The sequence below is a fragment of the Trichosurus vulpecula genome, chromosome 1, assembly GCF_011100635.1.
Source record: "Trichosurus vulpecula isolate mTriVul1 chromosome 1, mTriVul1.pri, whole genome shotgun sequence".
Taxonomy (NCBI): Eukaryota; Metazoa; Chordata; class Mammalia; order Diprotodontia; family Phalangeridae; genus Trichosurus; species Trichosurus vulpecula.
In genome coordinates this window covers 494,610,927-494,633,496 of record NC_050573.1, presented here as the reverse complement: position 1 = coordinate 494,633,496, position 22,570 = coordinate 494,610,927, and the positions used below count along the sequence as shown (strand labels likewise).

General features: G+C 39.2%; 1 protein-coding gene across 1 annotated transcript in view; it reads right to left on the bottom strand.

The window, feature by feature from the left end:
• Positions 1 to 1,591: 1,591 nt before the first annotated feature.
• The window catches only part of EPB41L4B (erythrocyte membrane protein band 4.1 like 4B), a 247,617-nt gene continuing 226,638 nt past the window's right edge, over positions 1,592 to 22,570 (bottom strand). The window contains exons 23-26 of the mRNA XM_036738343.1: positions 14,030 to 14,146; positions 12,521 to 12,589; positions 9,215 to 9,357; positions 1,592 to 2,213 (exon numbers count right to left, since the gene is read on the bottom strand). Coding sequence (XP_036594238.1) covers positions 2,144 to 2,213; positions 9,215 to 9,357; positions 12,521 to 12,589; positions 14,030 to 14,146 — 399 coding nt within the window. The 3' untranslated portion in view covers positions 1,592 to 2,143. The remainder of the gene's footprint in view (positions 2,214 to 9,214; positions 9,358 to 12,520; positions 12,590 to 14,029; positions 14,147 to 22,570) is intronic.

Here is a 22,570-nt window from a genome sequence, read left to right as displayed (position 1 = left end):
GTGGGAAATATATGAAAAAAAGAAACCCCAGAATGCAATATTTTCAAAGCCCATGCACTTTGTTCTACTCACTCCCTTCTCAGGAACAGAGCATATTTGTCTGCAATTCTTGCAAATTTACATGCAATACTTGTTTATCTGTTTTCCCCTGGCAGACTTCAGTTCTACCTAGAAGATTTTAATTACAGAGCCTGGTGGTGAGTAACAGAAACTCTGGACAGCTTATTAGAATTGGGGAAAGGTATAAGAGAAGCAAACCTATTCACAGTGGAAATAATTGAGAATGGAGAACTGAGGCAGCCATAAGGGAGAAGTTATACTTACAGCTAGTGCCCAACAGAGACACATCTCCCCACATTATAAAAGAGCACATTTTGTATATCATATACTATATAGCACCTAGAGCTGTCTGGAGCAGCATAGCATGATATTCCTGTTCAGATATAGGCAAAAAAAAAACCTCTCAGCATCTCAACATTACTTAATGACATTAATGAGTCAAGAGACAGCTGAACAATCCATTAGAAGAGCATAGAAGTCTTTGGGAATTCAGGGAAGGCAAAACTAAGCTTTGCACACATCAAAAAGTTCCTGAGGACATCACTTTAGTACATCACAGTACAATAACTGATGTTTTTAATGATGACCTGGAGTCATTAAGTCACTAAAAAAAGATTAAATTATGTTCGGTTTTCTCTGTTTCCTAAAGCAGAGATGAGTTTAATACACCTTAGAAAGAATTCCATAAAAAAGTATTAAAATTTGAACATTTCCTCACTTTAAGGGTTAAGCTTCATTTATCTGGAATAGTCACTAACGCAATATTGATTCATTTCCTGTAGCTTCCTGATAAATGACGTGTGACTGCATGTCTCATTAGTATCAAATTGGCACCATTATCTTTAACAATTGGAAAAAGAGAGAGAGAGAGCCTATTATATGTGACATAAACATACAGTACCTAAAATTAAGGGGCAGTGCAGCTTAGTGGAAAGATTTAGAGACAGAGGACAGGAGTTCAAATCCCAGCTCTGCTGGTCACTTAACTTTTCTGGGTGTCCGTTACTTAATCTAAAAAAATAAGGGTAGGTGGACCAGATGATCTCTAAGTCCTATAATAATTCTTAAAAGAAAGTTGCATTGGTCCAAGATTCTGCCACAACACAAAGTGTTTTATAAATAATTTTCTTTTATAGAAAATCTAAGCAGTCCTTTCTAATAATGCATTATCTTCAAATTACAGGGTCTTTTTAAACGTGACTCTACAATTGTGGGTGCAATGATTAAATTTTTATCCATGCCAAACAATTTATTCTTCTCAGTTTATTTCCACCTAAAGCTATGAGATAAATTGTTAAAATGAAGCATTTTCAGGCATGCTATGCACATATTATCATCTTTTTTATTTCATGTACATGTGTCTAGATAATGATTGATGTGAAGAGTTTTTTACAAGATCCATTTATTTTGTGTGTGTGTAAATGAAAAATCAGGGCTAAAGATGTAGGAATAGGTTTTCTCATTAAAAATGATTTTTAAAAATTTTTTGTAACCTCTTTCTCTTGTTTGACTAAGGACTCTCCCCAGTTTTAGCTGTGAAAGATACCTCATCTGGATCTTATCTAATTTTTTTATAGTGCAACCTTTATTAATATTCAAGGTGCATATCCATAAAAATGATTCTTTAACAAACGGCAGTAGCTCTGGGCAAATTTTCAGTTATACAAAATCAGATTTTTCTCCGTCAATATCAAAGAATTCTGCACAACATTAATTTCGGCAGCTATTAACATATGTACAGAAGGATTTCTGAAAAGAAATCAGTTTTTTCCCTGTTTTTTTTATTTCCTTTCCCTAGACTTACCAAATCTAGTCTCAGCTGTATTTTGCAGTAGAAAATCCAAATTCTCAGAAGAAGAAAAAAAAAGAATGCAATATGTATTCCTCCGCAACACAGGAGTAAAGAGATTCTTTCAAAGTCAAGCCAAACCAAAGATTAATTTCAGCCAATGGTGGAGAATTCAGCAGAGTTCAACGTATAACACTGTCATGAGGCGTTATGCTGGATACACACAGAAGCTGAAGAATGTAGACTGACAGAAGGCACCACTCCATTCTCCACTGGACAAAGGGTGAATGAATCTCATAGTTCAGTCATCAACAGTCTTTTCATCATTTTTTCTCTCTCTAGTTCCTGCCGTAGTGTCTCAGCACTGTGTGAGAGTGGATGATATAATTGATACTGGGAATAACGTATTGCAGGATTATATAGACGTAGCAGCAATTTATACACTTAAGGGCATAGGCTTATTTATAAACACTTCTAGGGCTTAAATATCAAGAGAACAGCACACGGTGTCACAAGATCTAAAGCAGGAAGGAAACCTAGAGATCGTTTTTATCCAACTCCCCTATTTTATCAATAAAGAAACTAGGGAAGGCCCACAGGGCAAAGTAATTTGTACAAGGCCACGCATCTAAATAGTAGAGCTGGGATTGGAACTCAGGACCTCTGACTCCAAATCCAGGTGAATTTAGTACATTCCTACTTGGAAAAACAACTGGTGTTACAAAAGAATTAATCTTTGAAAGTCTCAGAAGCACTCATAAGGATTCAAGGCACAATGGAAAGAGCGCTGAATTTGAAATGAGTACAGAGGGTTCAAGTTTCTGCTCTTTTACTATGTATGACCTTGGGCAAATCACTTTTGTGACAGTAATTAAAATGGGACTTTTTTTTTTTTTACTGTTGTTCTCTTTTGGAGCACTTATTTAATCGGAAGCCCTTGATGAGTCCAGCCTTTGTTTTTTTTGATGAAATGAGGAATCTTTGATGACCTCCTTACCTCAAGGGAAAGCCTACTTTACATGCGTTTGAGTCACATGTTTGTGACGCCAGAAGCTTTTAGGTCATGTGGGTTTGAGTGCACGTTGTGACGCCCTTTGACCCTGAACAGGGTATATAAACTCAGAGGTTGGCGTTTTTCCTTTGAGGGGTCCCACTCGCTGGAAGAGTGGTGTGTGACTCTGGGCAAGCCATTGTAACTGCCCCCCGACTTTGCTAACCCAGACCCATTGGTTCTTTGGTAACTATAAATTGTGATTTGGTCTGTTCATATTGTCTCTGTTTGTAATTGTTTGTATTTGCTCTGAAGTTCAGGTTGCTGGCTTTTCCTCCTGAACCAAGTGAGTTTATAAATATATATATATATATATATATATATATATATATATATATATATATATATATATATATATATATATGTGTTTGATTAAAGTAAGATTGTTAATCCTTTAAAGTTGCTTTCCTTAGTAAAGCAGATCAAAAGAACCTATGCTGGCAGCTCTTGTTGCTGGTCTTGTTGGGTCTTGCACCCCTACAGCTAGCCCCACTGTTGTTACAACTTTACATCTTGGGACCTCAGTTTCCTCATCTGTAAGAAGTGGGCATTGAGTTGGATTACCTCTTAGATTCCTTCCAACTCTAATTTTAAAATCTTGGGATCTATGAACAAACAGAGAGTCAACAAATAATGGAGTCAAATCAGTTACAAAGGAGTAACATTCTAAATGGTATTCTATCATCACATTTCTTTAGCCTTCCTTCCTTGTTTTTTCTTATTAAAGGGCTCTCCTTTCTAAACTGAGGTGTATCTGAAATATTCTTGCAAGAACTTTAGGAAATCATCATGAAGTGTTCCCCTCCCCAAATCTAGTGGAGAAAAAAAACCAAACAATCATCATCTTACATATACATATTAAATTCCTGTTTTCCATGTCCTAATCATAGAAAAAAATAGCCTAATAATCACCAAGGCAGACTCATCTGCATCAGCATTCCAGGTCAGAAGAGCAGCAGAAAAGGTAGGCTTCTCAGTGAGGTCGGGAAAGAGAAACGTTTAGTAATAAGAGGGATTATGGACCACTAAGGAACTCCCTTGAACGTTCTTGGCACTCTGCAAAGCTGTCACTCAATGCTGACAGTCATAGGATCTTAGAATGCCAGCATGGGAAAGGATCTGAGAGATGATCTTCTTCAATTCCTTTATTTTATTTAGAAAGAACATTTTGTTGTGCATTTTAAAGAAAAAACTAATTGAGCATATAAATATGTAAACTTTAACATTATTATTTATATGCCATATTCCCATAAAAGTTTGATAGTTCTTCTCTCTATACTCTTTTCCCTCTAAATTCACTTTTATATTTGTATACACACACACACACATTTATATATCTATCTATATATATATGTTTCTTTTTATGTAGTTGTGAGGAATATGTTTTCCTAGTTTGGCTTTCTTATCTTTGTATTGAATCATATAAATCTTTTCAAATTTCTTTATATTCCTCATATTTATTTTTATGATATCATAACACTATTACATTGATACATATTAATTTATATATTGATATAACACGGTTTTCACCTATTAATAAATTGTTAGACTATTTTTAATTCTTTGTAATTATGAATAATAGCTATATTTTTAATAGTTTTTCCCCCTTTTTGATGATATGTCTAGTGAACATTTCCAGGAATGGGATTATTGCATCAAGGAACATGATTATTTTGGGAACTGTTATGTCTTGCTAGATCACTTTCCAATTTGGAATTCTACCAACAATGTATGAGTGAATGTTTCTCCACAACTCATTAAAATTGACTTTTATCACTTGTAGGTTTTGTGGGGGGTTTTTTTGTTTGTTTTTTTTGTTTGACAATTGGATGATAAGGAAGTTAGTGCCTCAGAATTTACAGGATCATATGGTCATAGATTTAGAGCCAGAAGATACCTTAAAGGTTATTGATTCCAACTCCATTTTACAAATGAGGAAGCCCAGACATATTTAAATGATTTGTCCAGGGTCAAACATCTCGTAAGTGATTGAGGTAGGACATTTAATAATTTGAATTTTTTTTAGTTTTCTCATGAAATAGAATAGTTTAAAAAGCTATTTCCAGTAATATGTAAATATCCTTTAAAATTGTCTTTTTAGTCCCTTGATGAGTTATTCAGTGGGAGTGGGATATTACTTTTGAAAATTTGTTCCTAAATTTCTTCATATGCTTATTTTTTATTGTTTATATTTGCTACATTTCCCCCATCTTATTATTTTTAATGTTAATTATATTGTTTAATCTTGTATAAGTCTTTTTTAAAATTTTCATGTAATCAAATTTGTCTACCTTGATGTAATAGTGTATTCTATTCATTTCCTGCAATATTCCAGTGGCTCTGTGAGCTCATCAATGTAGTTACTCTTTCAGTGATCCTGAGTACAGCCTATCCATGCCTGCCTGTCCTGTGCACTTCACCTATGTCCTCCCATAAATCTACTACATGAGTTTTACTCAGCGGACTGAGACCTTCCTGGCATCCCCTTGACATTAAATGAACATGTAGCATAGGAACTGTCCAATTGTTTATCAATTGTCTTTTTTGCTATCTTTTTTTCTGGTCATATATTTCTTGGGTTTTATCATTTATAGAACTTCTTTACATAATTTCAATGTGTTTCCGACATCTCATGCCCATAATGGAGCCCTCCATTGCCCTTTGGATGATTCTCATTTTCGACTCTTTGGTGACTATAATGACTATAATACTCAGAGACATACATCAAGGGAGAGAGGGAAGGAAGAAAGAAGAGAAAACGTATTTATTAAGCAACTGTTATATACCAGGCACTGTGCTAAGTGCTTCACAAATATTATTTCATTTGAACCTCACAATGACATCCCTGGAAGAATGTTGGTATTCGAAAGATAGAACTTTGTTTCAGGGAATCTCTTGGGGTCACTAAAAATGTGAAATTTCCCAAAGGTGATCTATCCAATTCTCTTCCTCCTGTTCAGCTCTGGGTCCAGTTCATTGTCCATTTGCCATTTCTGTCCAAGACACATATACTCCGAGGGTACACATTTAAACGTTTAAAATAGTTCAGACTTTATGCACTTCTTTTTTCCTATGTAGATAGGTCAACCTCTTTTGAGCGATTATGAATCTCATTTAGAACATCCTATTGGTGCTCAGAATAATCAGCCATCCTTTTAAATAACATTTTACAACACATTTATATTCTATACTGGTTTTTCCTCTTGGTAAGGAGATCGTGAATGCACTGGCTGAGATGGTTTCTAGGTTCTTTTGGTTTCCTCTTATGGCAATTGACATTTGTTATACTTCTTTAGGAAATGGTTTTAATTATCATTGCCCATTTCTCCTACCATTACCCAGTTTTTGGTATTAATGGTTGGTTAATAGGCCAGGTTGGGGCTTTTTAATTGCACACTGTGTATTTTTCTTATTTTTCTTATTTCCTTTAGTTTGGGTTTAGCTTTGAGCAGATTTGGGAGTGACTCCCACTTCCATAATGAGTTATTTCCAGTCTGGGAGAAGAGAATCAATTTTTTTTAAGTTAAGTGATATTTGCCACATCCAACCTTTATTTATTCTTTTCCAGGAGAAAGTGTGTGTGTGTGTGTGTGTGTGTGTGTGTGTGTGTGTGTGTGTGTGTGATATACATATACACATACCCATACCTTCTAGGGAGTCTGTAAACCTTTGGCCCATCTCACATTTAATTCTTGAACCATAGTTTCCAAAATATTGGTCACCATTCTCCAATACACAACCTTTGCCTTGAAGTTACTGAATACCAAAGTATATATTGATTTAATTTGGAAGATTTCATCAATTTCTTTCTTCAATTTTTCTACCTCTTCAGCTTCTACAAATTATGTTAGCATATGAGCTTCAATTATTTTCACAGTGGTCTTTTTCTGCAAATACTGAAATAAATAGGAGATAAATGAATAGCTTATGATAGGATGTTCCTTGTTGCCATTGGGATATACAATAAAACCAAATCCATTAACTCCTTTATTTGCTTCTCCAAGGAGAAACAATGAGCCATCCTTCCATTTAATATCAATTTTTTTTGTCTTCTGATTTCATTAATAGTAAAAATGTCAAGATGGATATAATTCAGTTCTTCCATCCTCTTACATATTGGAAAATTGTATCAAGTTTAGCAAACCAATAGCTAAGCTAATGTCTATGAAAACTGATCCTTGGGGCCCTTTATTCCCTTTTTCAATCACTCTGCAGAAACAGGAAGGAGACGGGACTGAGGGCCATTTTATATTTGTTTCTTTGTCTCAGAGGTTGCTATGGCTAAAGAATGCATCCCTAAGTGGCCAGGCTACTAGTGCTGATCCTTTTATGCACTCAGCTAGGCTGATCCTCGGAAAGCAGACACAGCTGGGACTGTACTCCAAGCCTTTCCAGCAGGTTAGAACCTCTCATAGCTTGCATTTTGCTGACCTACTCTTTGAGAACCCATCATCCCTTCCACACCATGATGAGATACTGATTTATTTAAAACTTGAAAAAATTCCTGCCCTCCACAGCTGAGCAAAAGATATTATCTTTCTTTATTACAACTTTATAATAACGTGCTTTCTTATTTTTAACACTTTGATCCAGCTGTAATTTAATTTATCATATGGGATGAGAATCTAAATTTATTTTTTTACCACTTGATAACTAATGAATCCTTTCCCCCAGTTGCATTGTCTATTGGTTTGTCAAGCATTAATCTTTTGTATGCATTTGTTCTAACTTGGTGATTTTTATTCTGTTCCATTGGCAGGGTGGTACGAGGGCAGGGTAGAGTGTTAAGGCTGGAGTTAGGAAGACGTAGGTTCAAATCTTGCCTCTGACATAATAACAATAGCCAGCATTTATATAGGGCTTGAAGATTCACAAAGCACTTAATGTGTGTTATTTCATTTGATCCTGACAACAGCTCTGTGAGGTACGTGTTGTTATCATGTCCATTTTAAAGATGAGGAATCTAAGGCCCAGAGAGGCTAAGTAACTTATCCAGGGTCGCTTCACTAGTAAATGTCTGAGGGAGGATTTGAACTCAGATCTTCTTGACTCCAAGTTCATCACTGTATCGACTATATCACCGATATGACCCAGGGCGAATCAGTTAACCTCTCTGCATTGCTCTTTCTTCATCTGAAAAATTACCTCTAAAATCAACTCCAGCCCTATGAATGTCTTTTTTTGTGTCAAGTGCCAGATATTTTGATGAGAATTACTATAAAATATGTTAAAGTCTGGAAAGGGAAATCCACCTTCATTCACTTTTTCCCTCTCTAACTTGTGATATTCTTAACCATTTTTCTATACAAATTTCATTAATATTTTATCTAGTTCTATAAAGAAACCCATTGGTATATTTATTGGTATTATGTTGAAATAGTCATTTTTATTATATTGATCTGACCAAACCATGAATAGTAAATTTCCCTCCAGTTATTTACATCTTTATTTCTGTCAACGTGGCTTTATGTCTAAGTTAATTCCTAAGTGCTTAACGTTGTTGGGTGGTTTTTTTTTTGTCATTTGTTATAATGATACAACAATCCTACTCCAGTACTCACTGTGATGTGGAGGTAATCCAAAAATCTTAAAGGTTACGTCAATGGAACAAAAGCTCAGGTGTGATCTACCAAGCTGGAAGGGCTTTAAAGAAGCCCTGGGACCAGCTCTGCCTGCCCTCCAAGGATCAGGCTAACTAAGTATAGAGTGGCTTATCACCAGCCTGGTGAGGAGTTCCAGAGTTACATGGGACTTGTGCAATCTGACAACTGAGAAAACATAAAACATAAGAAGCCCCAGTTTGGGCCTGGGAATTACATTTCTTTAATTCTTGCTTTAATTGTTATCTTTTTTTTTTCCTTTGTTAGTTTGACTTTCATACTGTTGCCTTTAAAATATATATGGATGCGTATGTTATACACACATACACATACACACACACACACACACACACACACACACACACACGCAATTTGTTTTTTAAAAAGCCAAATTGGCTGCATTGAGCAATCTTCTCTGGTTTCCCAGCTAAAACAGAAGGGAGAGAAAGCTTAACTTTTCTGGTAGCAGTGAATTAAATAGCATGTACAAACCCTTAAAGAAATAATCTAAATATAGGAGGTTGAAACAATTTAATTGGACTTCAGTAACTCAAATTTCAGAAATCTGGTTTTCTTATAATATAAATATGTATCTTGATTAACTCCAGTGCTATAAAAGTGTCACACTTTACATAGCCATGAATATCCAGCACTTAGCATAGTCTCTGACATATAGCAGGTATCTAATAAATGTTTATTGACTGATTGAAATACCTGTCTGGCAGAGAAATAGGCTTTCGGGCAAATATCGTTTGCACTGTTGAGACTGTTTCTGTCAAAGGCCTCATAGTGGCTTTTGGGGTCAATGGCGATGACTGCCCAGCATTACACTGTAATTTGCTTTCTCCAAAGTCTGCCTAAGAAGAAAACAGAAAAGAGGAAATTTATCTCTTGTCTACCATTTTCGCCTTGCGAGCTTCTCCATAGGAACTTAGAATGACATATCTTTTGACCATTTGTCTATTAAAAAATTTTGTTTTTATAAACTTGAATCAGATCCTAACATATATTGGAGATGAGAAACTTGGGTGCAAAGGTTTTTCCCCAGTTACGTGTTTATCTTTTCCTTTGAACTGCATTTTGTTTCTACAAAAGTGCTTAAATTTTGTATGATACAGATCATCCATTTTATCTTCTGTGGTCCTCTCTGTCCCTAGTTTGGTCATGAACCCCTCTCTGACTTCAACTATCACCTCTCTTGCTTTCAAATGTATTTATCTGGCCACAGCCTTTGTCCTGAGATCTAGACCTCCAACTTTAACTGTCCATGGTTACTGTTGGTTGGTACTTTGTCCTCGTTTACTCCCTCTACTGGCAGATTGAGGTAGGGTTTCAGATTTCAACACATTAGTCTAAGCCGGAGTGATTTGCCTGTCTTGAACTTTTCTTCTCAATCTTCTGATTATCTCAACTAACTTAGGACCAGACTCTCATTCTCTCTAGCCCAAAAAAGTACAAGCAGACCTACAATTTAGATAGGTCACCTCCTCGATGAAGCTTTCCCTGACACCTCTCCTCATCTTCTGAACTCTTATGTAATTTTATATACACTTCTCTTAATGCACTTAATATACTTCACACATTCTTCCTTTTATTACATTATAATTCTTTCTCCTAGTGGACTGTAGATTCTGTGAGGGTGGGGAACATGTTTTATTCATCTCCGTATCCCCATATTCCCTAGCACAAGGATTTGCACAAAATTAAATACATTCTGAACTTAGGATGGCCCTCCAGAAGAGGCATAGTCCTTTAGCTGACTAATTAAGGAACCAACCAAAACCTGTTCAGCAGTCCAGTCCTTGGCCTCCAGCTCTATTTATAAAGAAGCCTGAAACTCAGGGCAGAGTAACAACAGTGCTTTCAGGAAGGCTGACCAAATACTTCCTCCAAACCCCTGAGATAGTTTGCAGGAAAATCCAACATGCAGACAATGTTATCCTCCACAATTTGTGGGAATGGACCTAGAAGGGAGTAAGTTGCCACATAAATTCATAATCTAAAGCATAGTTAACAGCGGGCAGCAAGGTGGTGCAGTGGATAGAGCACTAGGTCTGGAGTCAGAAAGACCTGAGTTCAAATTCAGCCTCAGACACTTACTAGCTGGGTGACCCTGGGCAAGTCATTTAACCCTGTTTGCCTCAGTTTCTTCATCTGTAAAATTAACTGGAGAAGGAAATGGCAAACCACTCCAGTATCTTTGCCAAAAAAAAAATCCCAAATGGGGTCACGAAGGGTCAGATACTGCTGAAACAACTGAATAACAATGACTTTAGAACCAAAAGAGCCAAGTCAATGACTGGTTAACAGTATGTAGGAGGAAGTCAAAGGAATCATTTGACCCATTCTGGATGAATTCATAGGATCATCAATTTTAGACCTCAGACCTTAGAAATATAACTCCCTCATTTCACAGATAAGGAAAGTGAAACCCAGTTTTAAATTATGTAACAGTTAAGTGACTTGCCCAAGTTCCTATAGGTAGTAAGTGGCAGGGCTTGGATTTGAAACTAGGTCCTATGATGGCTATTGTGGCTTATTGACTATTGAAACAAACAAGGTTAAGTGACTTGCCCAGGGTCACACACCTAGTAAGTGTCTGACAGATTTGAACTCAGGAGGATGAGTCTTCCTAACCCCAGGCCCAGTACTCTATCCACAGCACCACCTAGAAGTAACAATAATACCTAATGTTTATATGGCACATTCAGGTTTGCTAAGTGCTTCACATACGCGACCTCATTCGATCATCACAACATCTGCTGTGGAAAACCATGCTTTAGATTATGAATGGATGTGGCTGCTTCCGGCGAACAACTCCCTCTAGATCCAACTCCCACAAATTACGGAGGATAACATGGTCTTGGATGCATGACTTCCCTGCAAACCACCTCGATATAAATTGAGGTAGATGTCATTATATGCCAATTCTACAGATGACAAAACTGAGAGGCAGGTGCTATTATCATCCCCAATTTACAGATGAGGACACGGCAACCTCTAGGCAAACAGAGGTTAACTGACTGGCCCAGGGTCACGTAGCTAGGAAGTATCTGAAATAGAATTTAACTCATTTCTTTCTGACTCCAAGACCAGTGGGCTAACTACAGCAACACCTCACCGCATTAGTGTAGCTCACTACACCTGGCAGGCAAACTGTGCTTGTTGTGTATGTCACAGCTACAGCAGGTAAGACTCCTTCAACTCCTGAGATGCTATGGTTCTGTGAAATCACATCCTCTAGAGCAGGGCTGTCCAACATTAAGTTTTTATTGAAACGATAGATAATATATTTTCATTTGCCATTTTAGTGAGAGCTCTGCAATAGCCCAGCAATAGACAATATATTTTGATTTGCCATTTTAGTGAGAGCTCTGTGGTAGCTCAGCTTCCTTCACTAAAGCATTTATGTACATTTCTATGCTTGTGGGCGGGCCGCATAAGTCGCACTGTGGGCAGCATTTTGGACAGCCCTGCTCTAGAGGAATGGGTTTAAAGTGAGAGCAGTGGTTTGGCCCAAAGGAATATGATGACATCCACCAGGTAGACATTTGGCTTTTGCTTAAAGAACTCTAATGAGGAGTAACCCACTATCTCCCAACACAGCTCGTTCCACCTTCGGCTAACTCTTATCAGATAATTTTCCCTAAATTTGCCTGTTTGCCCTTCTCCCATGAATGCAGGATGGGAAACCCCTGGCCTTGAATCCAGGCTCTGCTACCTACTACTACCTGTGTGACCTTGAGTGAATGACTTGAGCTCTCTGAACCTGTTTCCTCATCTGTAAGATAAGGAGGTGGGCTCACATGACGCACCCCTGGTCACACAGTCACTAGTTGGTGGAACCTAAACTTAAGCGCAGGTTTTCTGACAAGTCAATTTCTCTTTCTACATTTGGCTTGTGTTTTATAGAGACATTTGGCATCATTTTCTGATATTCTATTTTTAGAGTAGAAATGAAGCATTCTGATTTGGGGATAATGTTTTGAAAACACGTGATCTGTTCCAACCTCTACTTACAATTAGCTGTGGTGCTGTTGTGAAAGGATCCAAAAATGGATTAGATGTATCAGCAGGGAATGTCTTTATCTTAAAAAAAAGAGAGATAAAGAGAAGGATGTTATTTTCACAGACCAACACTAAAGGTGAACTCAAGTATTTCAATCTATAGCACTATGTTTCAGAATGTAAAACTGAATCGGTCTATGATAGTGGAAAAAATATAAAAGCAAAATCTCGAAACATAGACACTCAAAGAACAAAGGTGAAGAGCTAACTAGGTGGCTTCATCCATGCAATCAGACTATTGTGCAATCATGATAACAATACCTTGATTTGGATTTATGCTTACCTGGTGGAGAGCTGATGGTCGGTCTCATCACAGAGAATACCCCTCATCAGGGTTTTCTTCATTGTCACAGGGATTACCAGGCATGCTGGGTCCCAGTGGCAAGACAAGGCTCTCTATGTAAGAGGGTCACATTTGTTGTTGAAAAGGTTTACTCAAGAGTTGGGGTAGATAATGAGGAGAAAGCCACTACTTGGATTTTACTCACTATTGAGCGCAATGAGTTAGTTCAGGGGCCTGGTGGCCCTACTGCCATCCCCGAGGAGGACACTGAAGTTCCCTGTGTGCCCTCGAACGCACTTCCTGTAGATAAACTATGGGCAATGGGGGTGCCTGGATTGGAGACAGAATCTGCAGCCAGACAGTTCAAACTATGGTTGCTTGATGTATGCTAATCCATATTCGAGAGCTTTAGAGTGGTTCTAGTAGCCTCATATCATTCGAAGAGGGGAGACAGGGTTGGGGTAGCCCCAAATGCTGTAGGTAAGCCAGTCCTAAAAATTATGAGATCGCTAAGGGGGTGGACTAGTTCTGGTGCTAACCCAGGGATTATAATCTCTTTTGAAGGAGTCCCAAGATGACCTCAATAGAGGCTCCCTGGTTGTCCCCTATTTCCAAATCCTCTTTACACCAAAAAGTTCACCTTCACCTTGTCTTTGTACTTTACCAGCTAAACTCACATCAACCAGAGCACCTCTGTGACAGACTTGGTGCAGATAGGGGGGGAGGGGCTTCCAAAATCTGCTGATGCCAGGTTGTGACAAGTGTCTAACGGCCCAACAGGTTTCACTAAGGCCAATATTTCCTTGAAAAGCAAGGTATTGTTGTGATCCTCAACCCACCACCATACTTTGCTGTATCGAAAGCATGAGATAGATGGATTTATATATATATGAAATATAAGGAAGGGTTTATAAAGCAGGGAGGAATTATCCCCTCCACCTGGTGAGAACTTGGTTGGGGGAGAGATTCTCTCTTGGAAACACACCTATGATAACTGCCTGTGGTGGTTGATAACTTAAAAAGAAACTGTTCTTACATTTTTGAAGTGAATGCAAGCTGTGGCACCTAATGTCTATATGTGGCTTATGTCTATAGAACCGTGAGTATTCTCATCCTTCCAGTGGCCACCTTTGCAGGACACTCTCAAGGCTGATGGGCTTCTGCATAGCTATACCTACCAGCCTTGTTTTGATTGGAGGGCCCATGCATGCTTCATTTTTCTCTTCTTTCATTTGAATAGAAATTTGAGGATAGCAACGAGAGTGTGCAGGATTTATGGCACTGGAGGACTCTGCCTGCTCATAAGGAGAGGAGAGAAGAGGAGGAGGAAGAAATGAGAGGAGAGGAAAGAAGGGGAAAGTGGAAAAAGGGAGAGAGGGAAGAAAGAAAGGAAGAAAGGATGGAAGGAAAGAAGGGGAGGAAGGAGGTAAAGCGCAAGAAGCATCCATCAACTTTACACCACTCACGTGTTGGACACTCTGGGGCTCCCCCCACTCCCTCTCCTCTCCCAACTTGTCCCTTGACCCTCCAACTGACTTCTCGTCCCTCCCTCCCATGTGTTTTCCTCCTCCCTCATTTCTCTTAGACTCTTCTCCTTCTCTCCAAAACACAATTTCTTCTTCTCTATTGACAACACAAAATGACAAACCAACAACCCTAGCTCCTTCCCACACCCCAACTCAGATGTATTTTGGAGGGTGTGTGTGCGTGTGTGTGTGTGTGTGTGTGTGTGTGTGTGTGTGTGTGTAAGGTCTGAGTTAAAAGAATATGGCTTAGTTCTGAATTGTCACTTTCTCTTGTTTTCTGCATTTAGGTCTTTTGAATCTCCTTGAAAGAAAAATCTGTGCGTTTGCATTTTTTGTGATCCATCTTGAAGCTATAACTTGGTTAAGAGAAGGGCCATCCATGGCTTTTCTGATTCCCTATATTTCTTGTCCCAAGCCCCAAGACAGTGCCATGCATGTAGTAAGAGCCAAGGAATATTTGGTGAGTAGAATCACCAGGTAATAAGTACTCTAATGTTATGATAGTAACTCAAATTCCAGTACTAATTTTTGCTTTAAATTTGAATCACTGATTCTAGAAAAAGTATTCAATTCAATTCAGACATTCAGCAGGCACTGGCTATGTGTAAGGCACTGTGTTAAGGATTGGTAGTTACAAAGATAAAAGCTCCCCAGGCCTTGCCCTTTATATATTGTCTACTGGGAGGGGGGATTTGGGTGGGATACGACACAAATACAAATAAATGATATAAAGCAGAATGGAAGAGGGCCAAAGGAGAGGTACAGACAAGGTGCTCTGGAAAAATTCAGAAAGGGAGAAAACACTCTCATCTGGGGGCAACCAGGGAAGGCTTCATGGAGGAAGTGGTGCCTGAGGTGGGCCTGGAACAAAGAGGATTCCAGCAGGCAGAGATGAGGCACAAATGCATTCCAAGCACAGGGAATGGCCTATATGAAAGCAGAGAAGCGGGAGAACAGCTAGTAGCCAATCAATCTGGAATATATCATGTGTGGAGAACAAAACAAACTGTGACTTGAAAAGCAGGTTGGAGTCATTGTGTAAGGACTTTAAGCATCTGACTAGGGAGACTGAATTTTCCTATGGGTAACAGGGAGCCATGGAGGGATTTTTGTAGTCAGACCTATGGACTAGAAAGATCATTTTTGCAGTTAAGGAAGTTTTGTTGTATTGGTCTTGCTACAGGGAATAAAAGGAGGCGTCTTGTCAGAATTCATATTCATCCCTATCCAAGGAAATTTTGAGATTTTTTTTCTTTTTCCATATAGAGTGTTCAAACTGTTCATTCATTTATTCCTTTAGATCCAGAGTTCTTAACCTACAGTACCTGGATCCCCAAGGGATCCATGGATAGATTTCAGGGTGTGTGTAAATTTGGATGGGGGGAAATATTACATTTTTATTTCAATATAATTGATTCCTTTGTAACCTTCTATGTATTATTTATATATTTAAAAAATTATTCCAAGAAAGTTTCCATAGGCTTGACCAGACTTCCAAAGGGGTCCATGACACCAAAAAGGTTAAGAGCCCTTGCTTTAGACTGTAGGCCCTGGTTTTTCAAAATTCTGTTGTTGCTTCTGTTCACTTGTTTTAGTTGTGTCTGACTCTTCATGACCCCATTTGGGGTTTTCTTGGCAAAGATGATCCAGTGGTTTGCCATTTCCTTCTCCAGCTCATTGTACAGATGAAGAAAACGAGGCAAACAGGGTTCAGTGACTTGCCCAGGGTCACACAGCTAGGAAGCGTCTGAGGCCAGATTTGAACTTAGGGAGATGAGTCTTCCTGACTCCAGTTTTAATGAACAGTAATTTGTAATTTTTTTGTTTTAATTTAGAAACAGATGAATCTCTAACATTATCCTTTCTAGTGTGCTGGCTATCTCCTGTCCCATTGCTTTTACATGTTCTAAACTAAAGATACACAACAGTGGGGCACTCACCCTGGGCCACAGAGAGAGCCTGAATGAAGACAGACCCTCTCTCAAGGAGGAAAGATGGGGTGAGGTGAAGGAGGGGAGTTTGCATGGTACTATGGCACTACTCCTCCACCTTTGCTTCCAAAGGGGCCATAGCTGCCCCTTCTGTGATTTACCAGGTACCACACTCTAATTCCCCTCTGCCTCAAGGAGAGGGAGATTCAGTACTAGGACGCTCCAGACATCATTCAGGAGAGAGCCTCACAGAAGACGAACTTCCTGGGAGGTGAAAAAACACAGTCAGTGGCTCTGGCTCCATGCTGTGGTTTCTCATTTTATTGTTTGGCCTTGGGGGCACATCCACAACAAGTTATGAGAACTTAACGATATATTTGCTAGTGAGCCCATCAAGATAATGTGGTGAGGCCTGATTGCATTCCAGCCGGGAAGAATGCCCTTTAGACACATCATCCAGGCCTTTATCTCCAGCTGACTCCACCTGAGTGTCTGACCAGCAAAATAGCACAACTCTTCTTGCCTTCAAAACTTAGCCCTCCTCCTAACTTTCTTATTTCTGTTAATCCCACCATCACCCACCTACAGGCTCAGAACCTCAGTGTCTCGTTGGATTTCTTTTCTCTCTCATTCTCCGTCTGTAAAATCCTGTGGATTCTGTTTTAACAATCTCCATCCCTCTCATCCACTCCCATTACGAAGCTCTTAGTTCAGGTCCTCCTAGCTTCTTGCCCGGCTTATTTTAATGGCTCTTAACTGGTTTTCCAGTCTTCCATCTCTCTGACCCACTATTCACATGGCTGCCTCATTTATCAGAATATGTAAGCTCTCTTACTCAAAAATCCTTAGTGATTCCTTATTGCCCAATGAGTAAAGTAGAAACAGACTGCTTTTTAAAAATAGCTTACGGTGTAGCTTATATCACAAACTCAAACGATTTTCCAGGGTTTCCTAGAATCAGAGAATTTCAGAGGTGGAAAGGACCTCATCGACCCATACCCAACATCCAGTCCAATCCATCCCCAAAAGAATCCCCACTATGGCATACCCAATAAACTAGTTGTACAGCCTGTTCTGAAAGGTCCCAAAGAAGGAGGACCCACCGCATCCCAAGGCCGCCCATTCTTATTTGATAACACTCTAATTGTTAAGAAGATTTTTTTCTCTGACATCAAATCTAAATCATCTCTTTTCAACTTCTTTCCGCATGATAGCCCTTCAAATACTTGAAGGCTAAATCTTGGAGTTCAAAAGAATGGTAGAGGTCATCCAATCCAACCTCCCACCCAATGGAGGTATCTCTTCGACAACATCCCAGGAACTATCTGTCCTTTCTTGGAATACTTACTTTGAAGGGAAAATCATTACCCAATGAGACATTCTGCTGTTCAACTCTAATTGTTAGCTCTTCCTTGAACCACTCTCTGCCTCACTGTGATTTCCACCCCACTGGCCCTAGTTCTACCCTCTAAAACTCTGAATGATCAATCAAATCTGTCATCCCTATGGCTGTTTTCCCCATCTCTCAAACACTACTGCAAAAAAAATTTTTTTTAATCAGATTGAGTAAAATGATTTAAGTTGTCTTCATTCCTTCAGGAATTTGGTCAGACAGGACACAATTAATGCTCACACAATGGGCCAGATTATCTGGGACTTAGCTTCAGAATAAACTTTTCAGGGCAATCACATACTTCAAAATAGCTTTTAAGGGCCCGACCTCTCAATGTCAAATATTTTTGGAGGATTTTCACCCAGTCTTAAACATGTTTTGTGATACCTGTATCACTCAGGCTGTATCTGTCCTATTTTCTTTTTCTTGTTTTTTCCCCTTAGGGGAAATGGAGAACTCCAGTCATGTAGAACCTTTCATGATCATATTGGATTGCTTTTAAGCTTTCTCTTCTCTAGTCAAAAAACCCCAAATCTTTTAACTTTTCTTCCTACATCTGCAATGATATTCTCTTCCCACTATAGACGTTTGATGTTGTTTTTGGATTTATCTTGAGGCCATTCCTGGGTAAAGTCACAGAATCTTAAAGGGGACGGGATAGGTCATTTACAATATTCCCAACAAGTCAGTGATTGTTCAGCTTTAGCTGGAAGACTTCCAATGAGCAGGAACCAGTCATCTCCTGAAGTTGCTTATCCCACTTCTGGATTGTTTTATAGGAAATTTTTTGTCTCATATCAAATCTAAATTTACCCTTTTTCCAACCTCCCCCCACTGTTTCTAGTTTTGTCCTCTGGTCACCAACAGAACAAACCTACTTCCTCTTCCATGAGACAGTACTTCAAATATTTGAAGATAACTATCATGTCCCCCACCCCCAGCCAAAGTCTTCTCTTCTCTGGGCTAAATATCCCTAGTTCCTTCAGTGGAATCTTATAGGAACTGAACCCTACTGCCAAAGTAATTTTTCCTCATAAGCAGATCTAACCATGTGACTATCCTATTCAACCAACTGCAATGGCTTCCTACAGCCTCTAGAAGAAAACATACACTCCTTTTAAAGCTCTATGAGACCTGGTCCCATCATGCCTTCCAGTTTCCCTGGACATCACTCCCCTTCCCACAGGCCTTTGTTCTGTTCTCTCATGGTACTCCATCTTTCATGGTCTTTGCACTAGCTGTCCTTCCTCACTGGAATGTACTCCTTTTTTATCTCCCCCTCAAAGAGTCTTCCTCTTCCATTAAGACATAGCTCAAGTAATCATGTTCTGCAACACTAGTGTCCTTCTCCCCAAATTGTTAGTTTTTTAGTAGTGTCTGACTCTTTCTCATCCTGCTTGGGGGTTTTCTTGGCAAAGATACTGCAATGGCTTGCTATTTCCTTCTCTAGTTCATTTTACAGATGAGGAAACTGAGGCAAACAGGGGTAGACAGATTTGAACTCAGGTCCTCCTGACTCCAGGCCCAGTGCTCTATCTATGCAACCACCTAGCTGCCTAATGACTACACTTTGGGTCCAGCTATTTGACCAATTCTAAATCTGCTTAATTTTAATGTTGTGTCATCTACGTTAAGCAGTGGCATGAAAACATTATCCAGGATATAGACGGTCATAAGTAGATAGGGGCTGGTCATGTAGAAGATCAAAGAATAATAGATAGAAAACTGAAGAATGTGATCCATGGAATATTAGGACACTTGCGAAAGGTCTCTAGCATGTTGGGTAGATCCTTTATGGAGGGTTTGTGGGTGAACTTGGAGAACAATTGAATAGGATGTGAAAGTGTGAATGGGTTAGGACCTGCACCATTCAGAGTATATCCCACACACATCTGTCTAGCCCAAAGGAATCTATACTTAGGGCTGTGAGGGTTCCATGATCCCAACCTTGTTCCTTTCCTGCCCTCTCCTGCCCACTTTTCTGTAAAGGTTGTCCCATCAGTAAATGGTAAATCCAGGAATTCAAACCTTCTTGACTCTAAGGCCATACCACTGAGTGTGATTTCTCAGATGACTTTTTTTAAAACAAGGAGGGACCCTAGAGATAACGAAAACATAGGATTATGTTTCTAACTTTGTATAGGAGATTATAATAATGGCTACCGTTTTTATAGTGCTTTAAGATTTTCAAAGTGCTTTACAAATATTGTGCCATTTTATCTGCCAAACAATCTTGGGAAGTTACTGCTGTTATCACCCCCATTGTACACATGAGGAAACTGAGGCACGGGAAGGAAGGAAACAAACACGTATGAAGAATCTATCAGGGGTCAGGCCCTGTGCTAAGTGTTTTACACATATTATCTCATTCAGTCCTTACAATGACCCTGAGAGGTAGGTCCAACATTAACCTCATTTTACAGTTGAGTACACTAAGACAGAGGTCGAGTGATTTGCTCAAGGTTCTGTAGCTATGAAGTTTCTGAGGTCACATTTGAACTCAAAACTTCCTGACTCTAGACCCGGTGCTCTATCTAATGCACCACCTAGCCTGCCTTGGCTACCCTTAAAGTTCTTGGGTAGTGGCAGTGGAAGTCCTAAGAGAGTCTTTGTTTTTGTTCTCTTTGGTGTTTCCTCAAAAGTTCTAGTTTCTCAACACTAATTTAGTTTCTTGAACCGATCTCAGGAACTGCTTCCTGCATCACTGTGTCAGGCATCCCAAGGGATCGCCTGGGTCCCCTTGTATTCAACCTAGTTTGGCTATGGAAGAAGTCCTTTGACTCTAAGTGTGGAGATATCATCTCTGTGCTGGGACAGGCCAGAGAGGAGCTGACCAGAACTTTAGAGGTCACTTAGTCCAATCCCCTCATCTAAAGATGAAGAAATCTGAGACCCAGAGAGGTTTAGGGCTTTACCCAAGGTTACCCACGTAGTAAATGGCAGAGCTGGGATTTGAACCAAGGTCTTTTGAATCAAACTCTCTTTTCCCTCTGCCATGCTGATAAAAGAGCTGTAGTAGCCTGGGCAGGGAATCAAAGAAGGAGCTCTCTCTGGGCTGCTAAATGGGCTTTTGGCAATTCCTAGAAGGAATGTCAGGAAACATAACACCTTCTTCAGCAAAAACCTGGACAAGGGTATTTGTTAAAACACAACACATCCATTATCCTAACTTTTAACAGCTGGGGTGTGTGTGTGTGTGTGTGTGTGTGTGTGTGTGTGTGATTTTATTTTTGGTTGAGAGCTGCATTTTTCTCTTGTTACAAAGGTACTATATAAAAGCATATTATAAAATATAAAAGTAATGCTAATAACTAACATTTACATGCCATCTTAAGATTTGCAAATCACTTTGCTAATATTATCTCATTTTATCCTCACAACTCCTCTGTTGTTACTCTCATTTTACAGAAAAGGAAACTGAGACATGCAGAGGTTAAATGACTTGTCTAGGGTCACACAACTAATAATTATCTGAGATCAGTGATGGAGTGATGGGGCTGGGGTTAGAAAGATTCATCTTCCTGAGTTCAAATCCAGCCTCAGAGACTTCCTAGCTGTATGACCCTGGGCAAGTCACTTAACCCTGTTTACCTCAGTTTCCTCATCTGTAAAATGAGCTGGAGAAGGAAATGGCAAACCACTCCAGACTATTTGCCAAGAAAACCCCAACTGGAGTCATGATGAGTCAGACATGACTGAAATGACTCAACAACTTCATTGTCCAGGTCTAGCACTCTATCCATGGTCCCACCAAGACACCTAGTAAGCCATACCCTTTACTTCTCCTACCCCCAGCAAAAACAAAACAAAACAAAACCAAAAAACCCAAGCCCTAAAAGTCCCTGAGCTCCCTAGTTTATTAAAGAGATATTTCTTTGTTTTCTGTTAAACTAGACAAATCCAAAGTATGAGGGAATGAAAAGAATGACTTTTCTTAGAGACCTGCTTAATTAAAAATGATTAAAAGTAGATAATTCCCTGCTAAGTATTGTACCAATGAATTCCCTATTCACATATATTCTTAAGTATTTGGGTGATTTTAGTAAGAAGAACCTTGTACAGTATTGGCATAAGGGAAGTCTATTTGTCTGTTTTTCTATATTTCTATATAGTTTTGTTTTTATTTTAAAAATAAACAGCACCAATGCCCTTGGGGCTCCTTGTACATTACTGACCTTGATTCCTAAGAATGACTCAATTTTTGTTTGTTTCCATTATTTTACGAAAGCTCTGAGCTCATAAGATAAACATCATTTTTAAAACTCTGCTCTCCCCTCCATACCTAGACGCATACCTTTCACAGATCTAGCTCCAAAGACAGCTAAGTTTGACCTTTGACCCCAAGAGGCCCACACTATATAGACCTTGAAAGGAGGGAGAAGGACAGTTCGGTGGATTTCTGAAGATTACATGAATCACCATACCCTACCTTGCTGACCAGACAAGTTTCCAAATGGACACAAAAGGATCCAGAGAAACTCAGTGCCACCGTATTCTTGTTGCATATCCTTGCTGTGTCAGGGCAAAGAAAAGCTCCCTTTTGGGGGAAGTTTGATGTGGTACATAGAATGCTGGGCCTGGAGTCAAGAAGACCTGAATTCAAATGGGACCTCAGACACTTACTAGCTGTGTGACCCTGGGCAAGTCACTTAACCCTGTTTGCCTCAGTTTCCTTATCTGTAAAATGAATTGGAAAAAGAAATGGCAAAATACTCCAGTATCTTTGCCAAGAAAACCCCAAATGGGGTCACAGAGAGTCAGACACAAATGAACAAAACAATTGTAATTCAAACATCTTTTTATTAACTGTTTTGTGTCTTGAGAGTGCCTCATTTTATCCCAACATTGACCCTGAACAGCTTGTCCGTG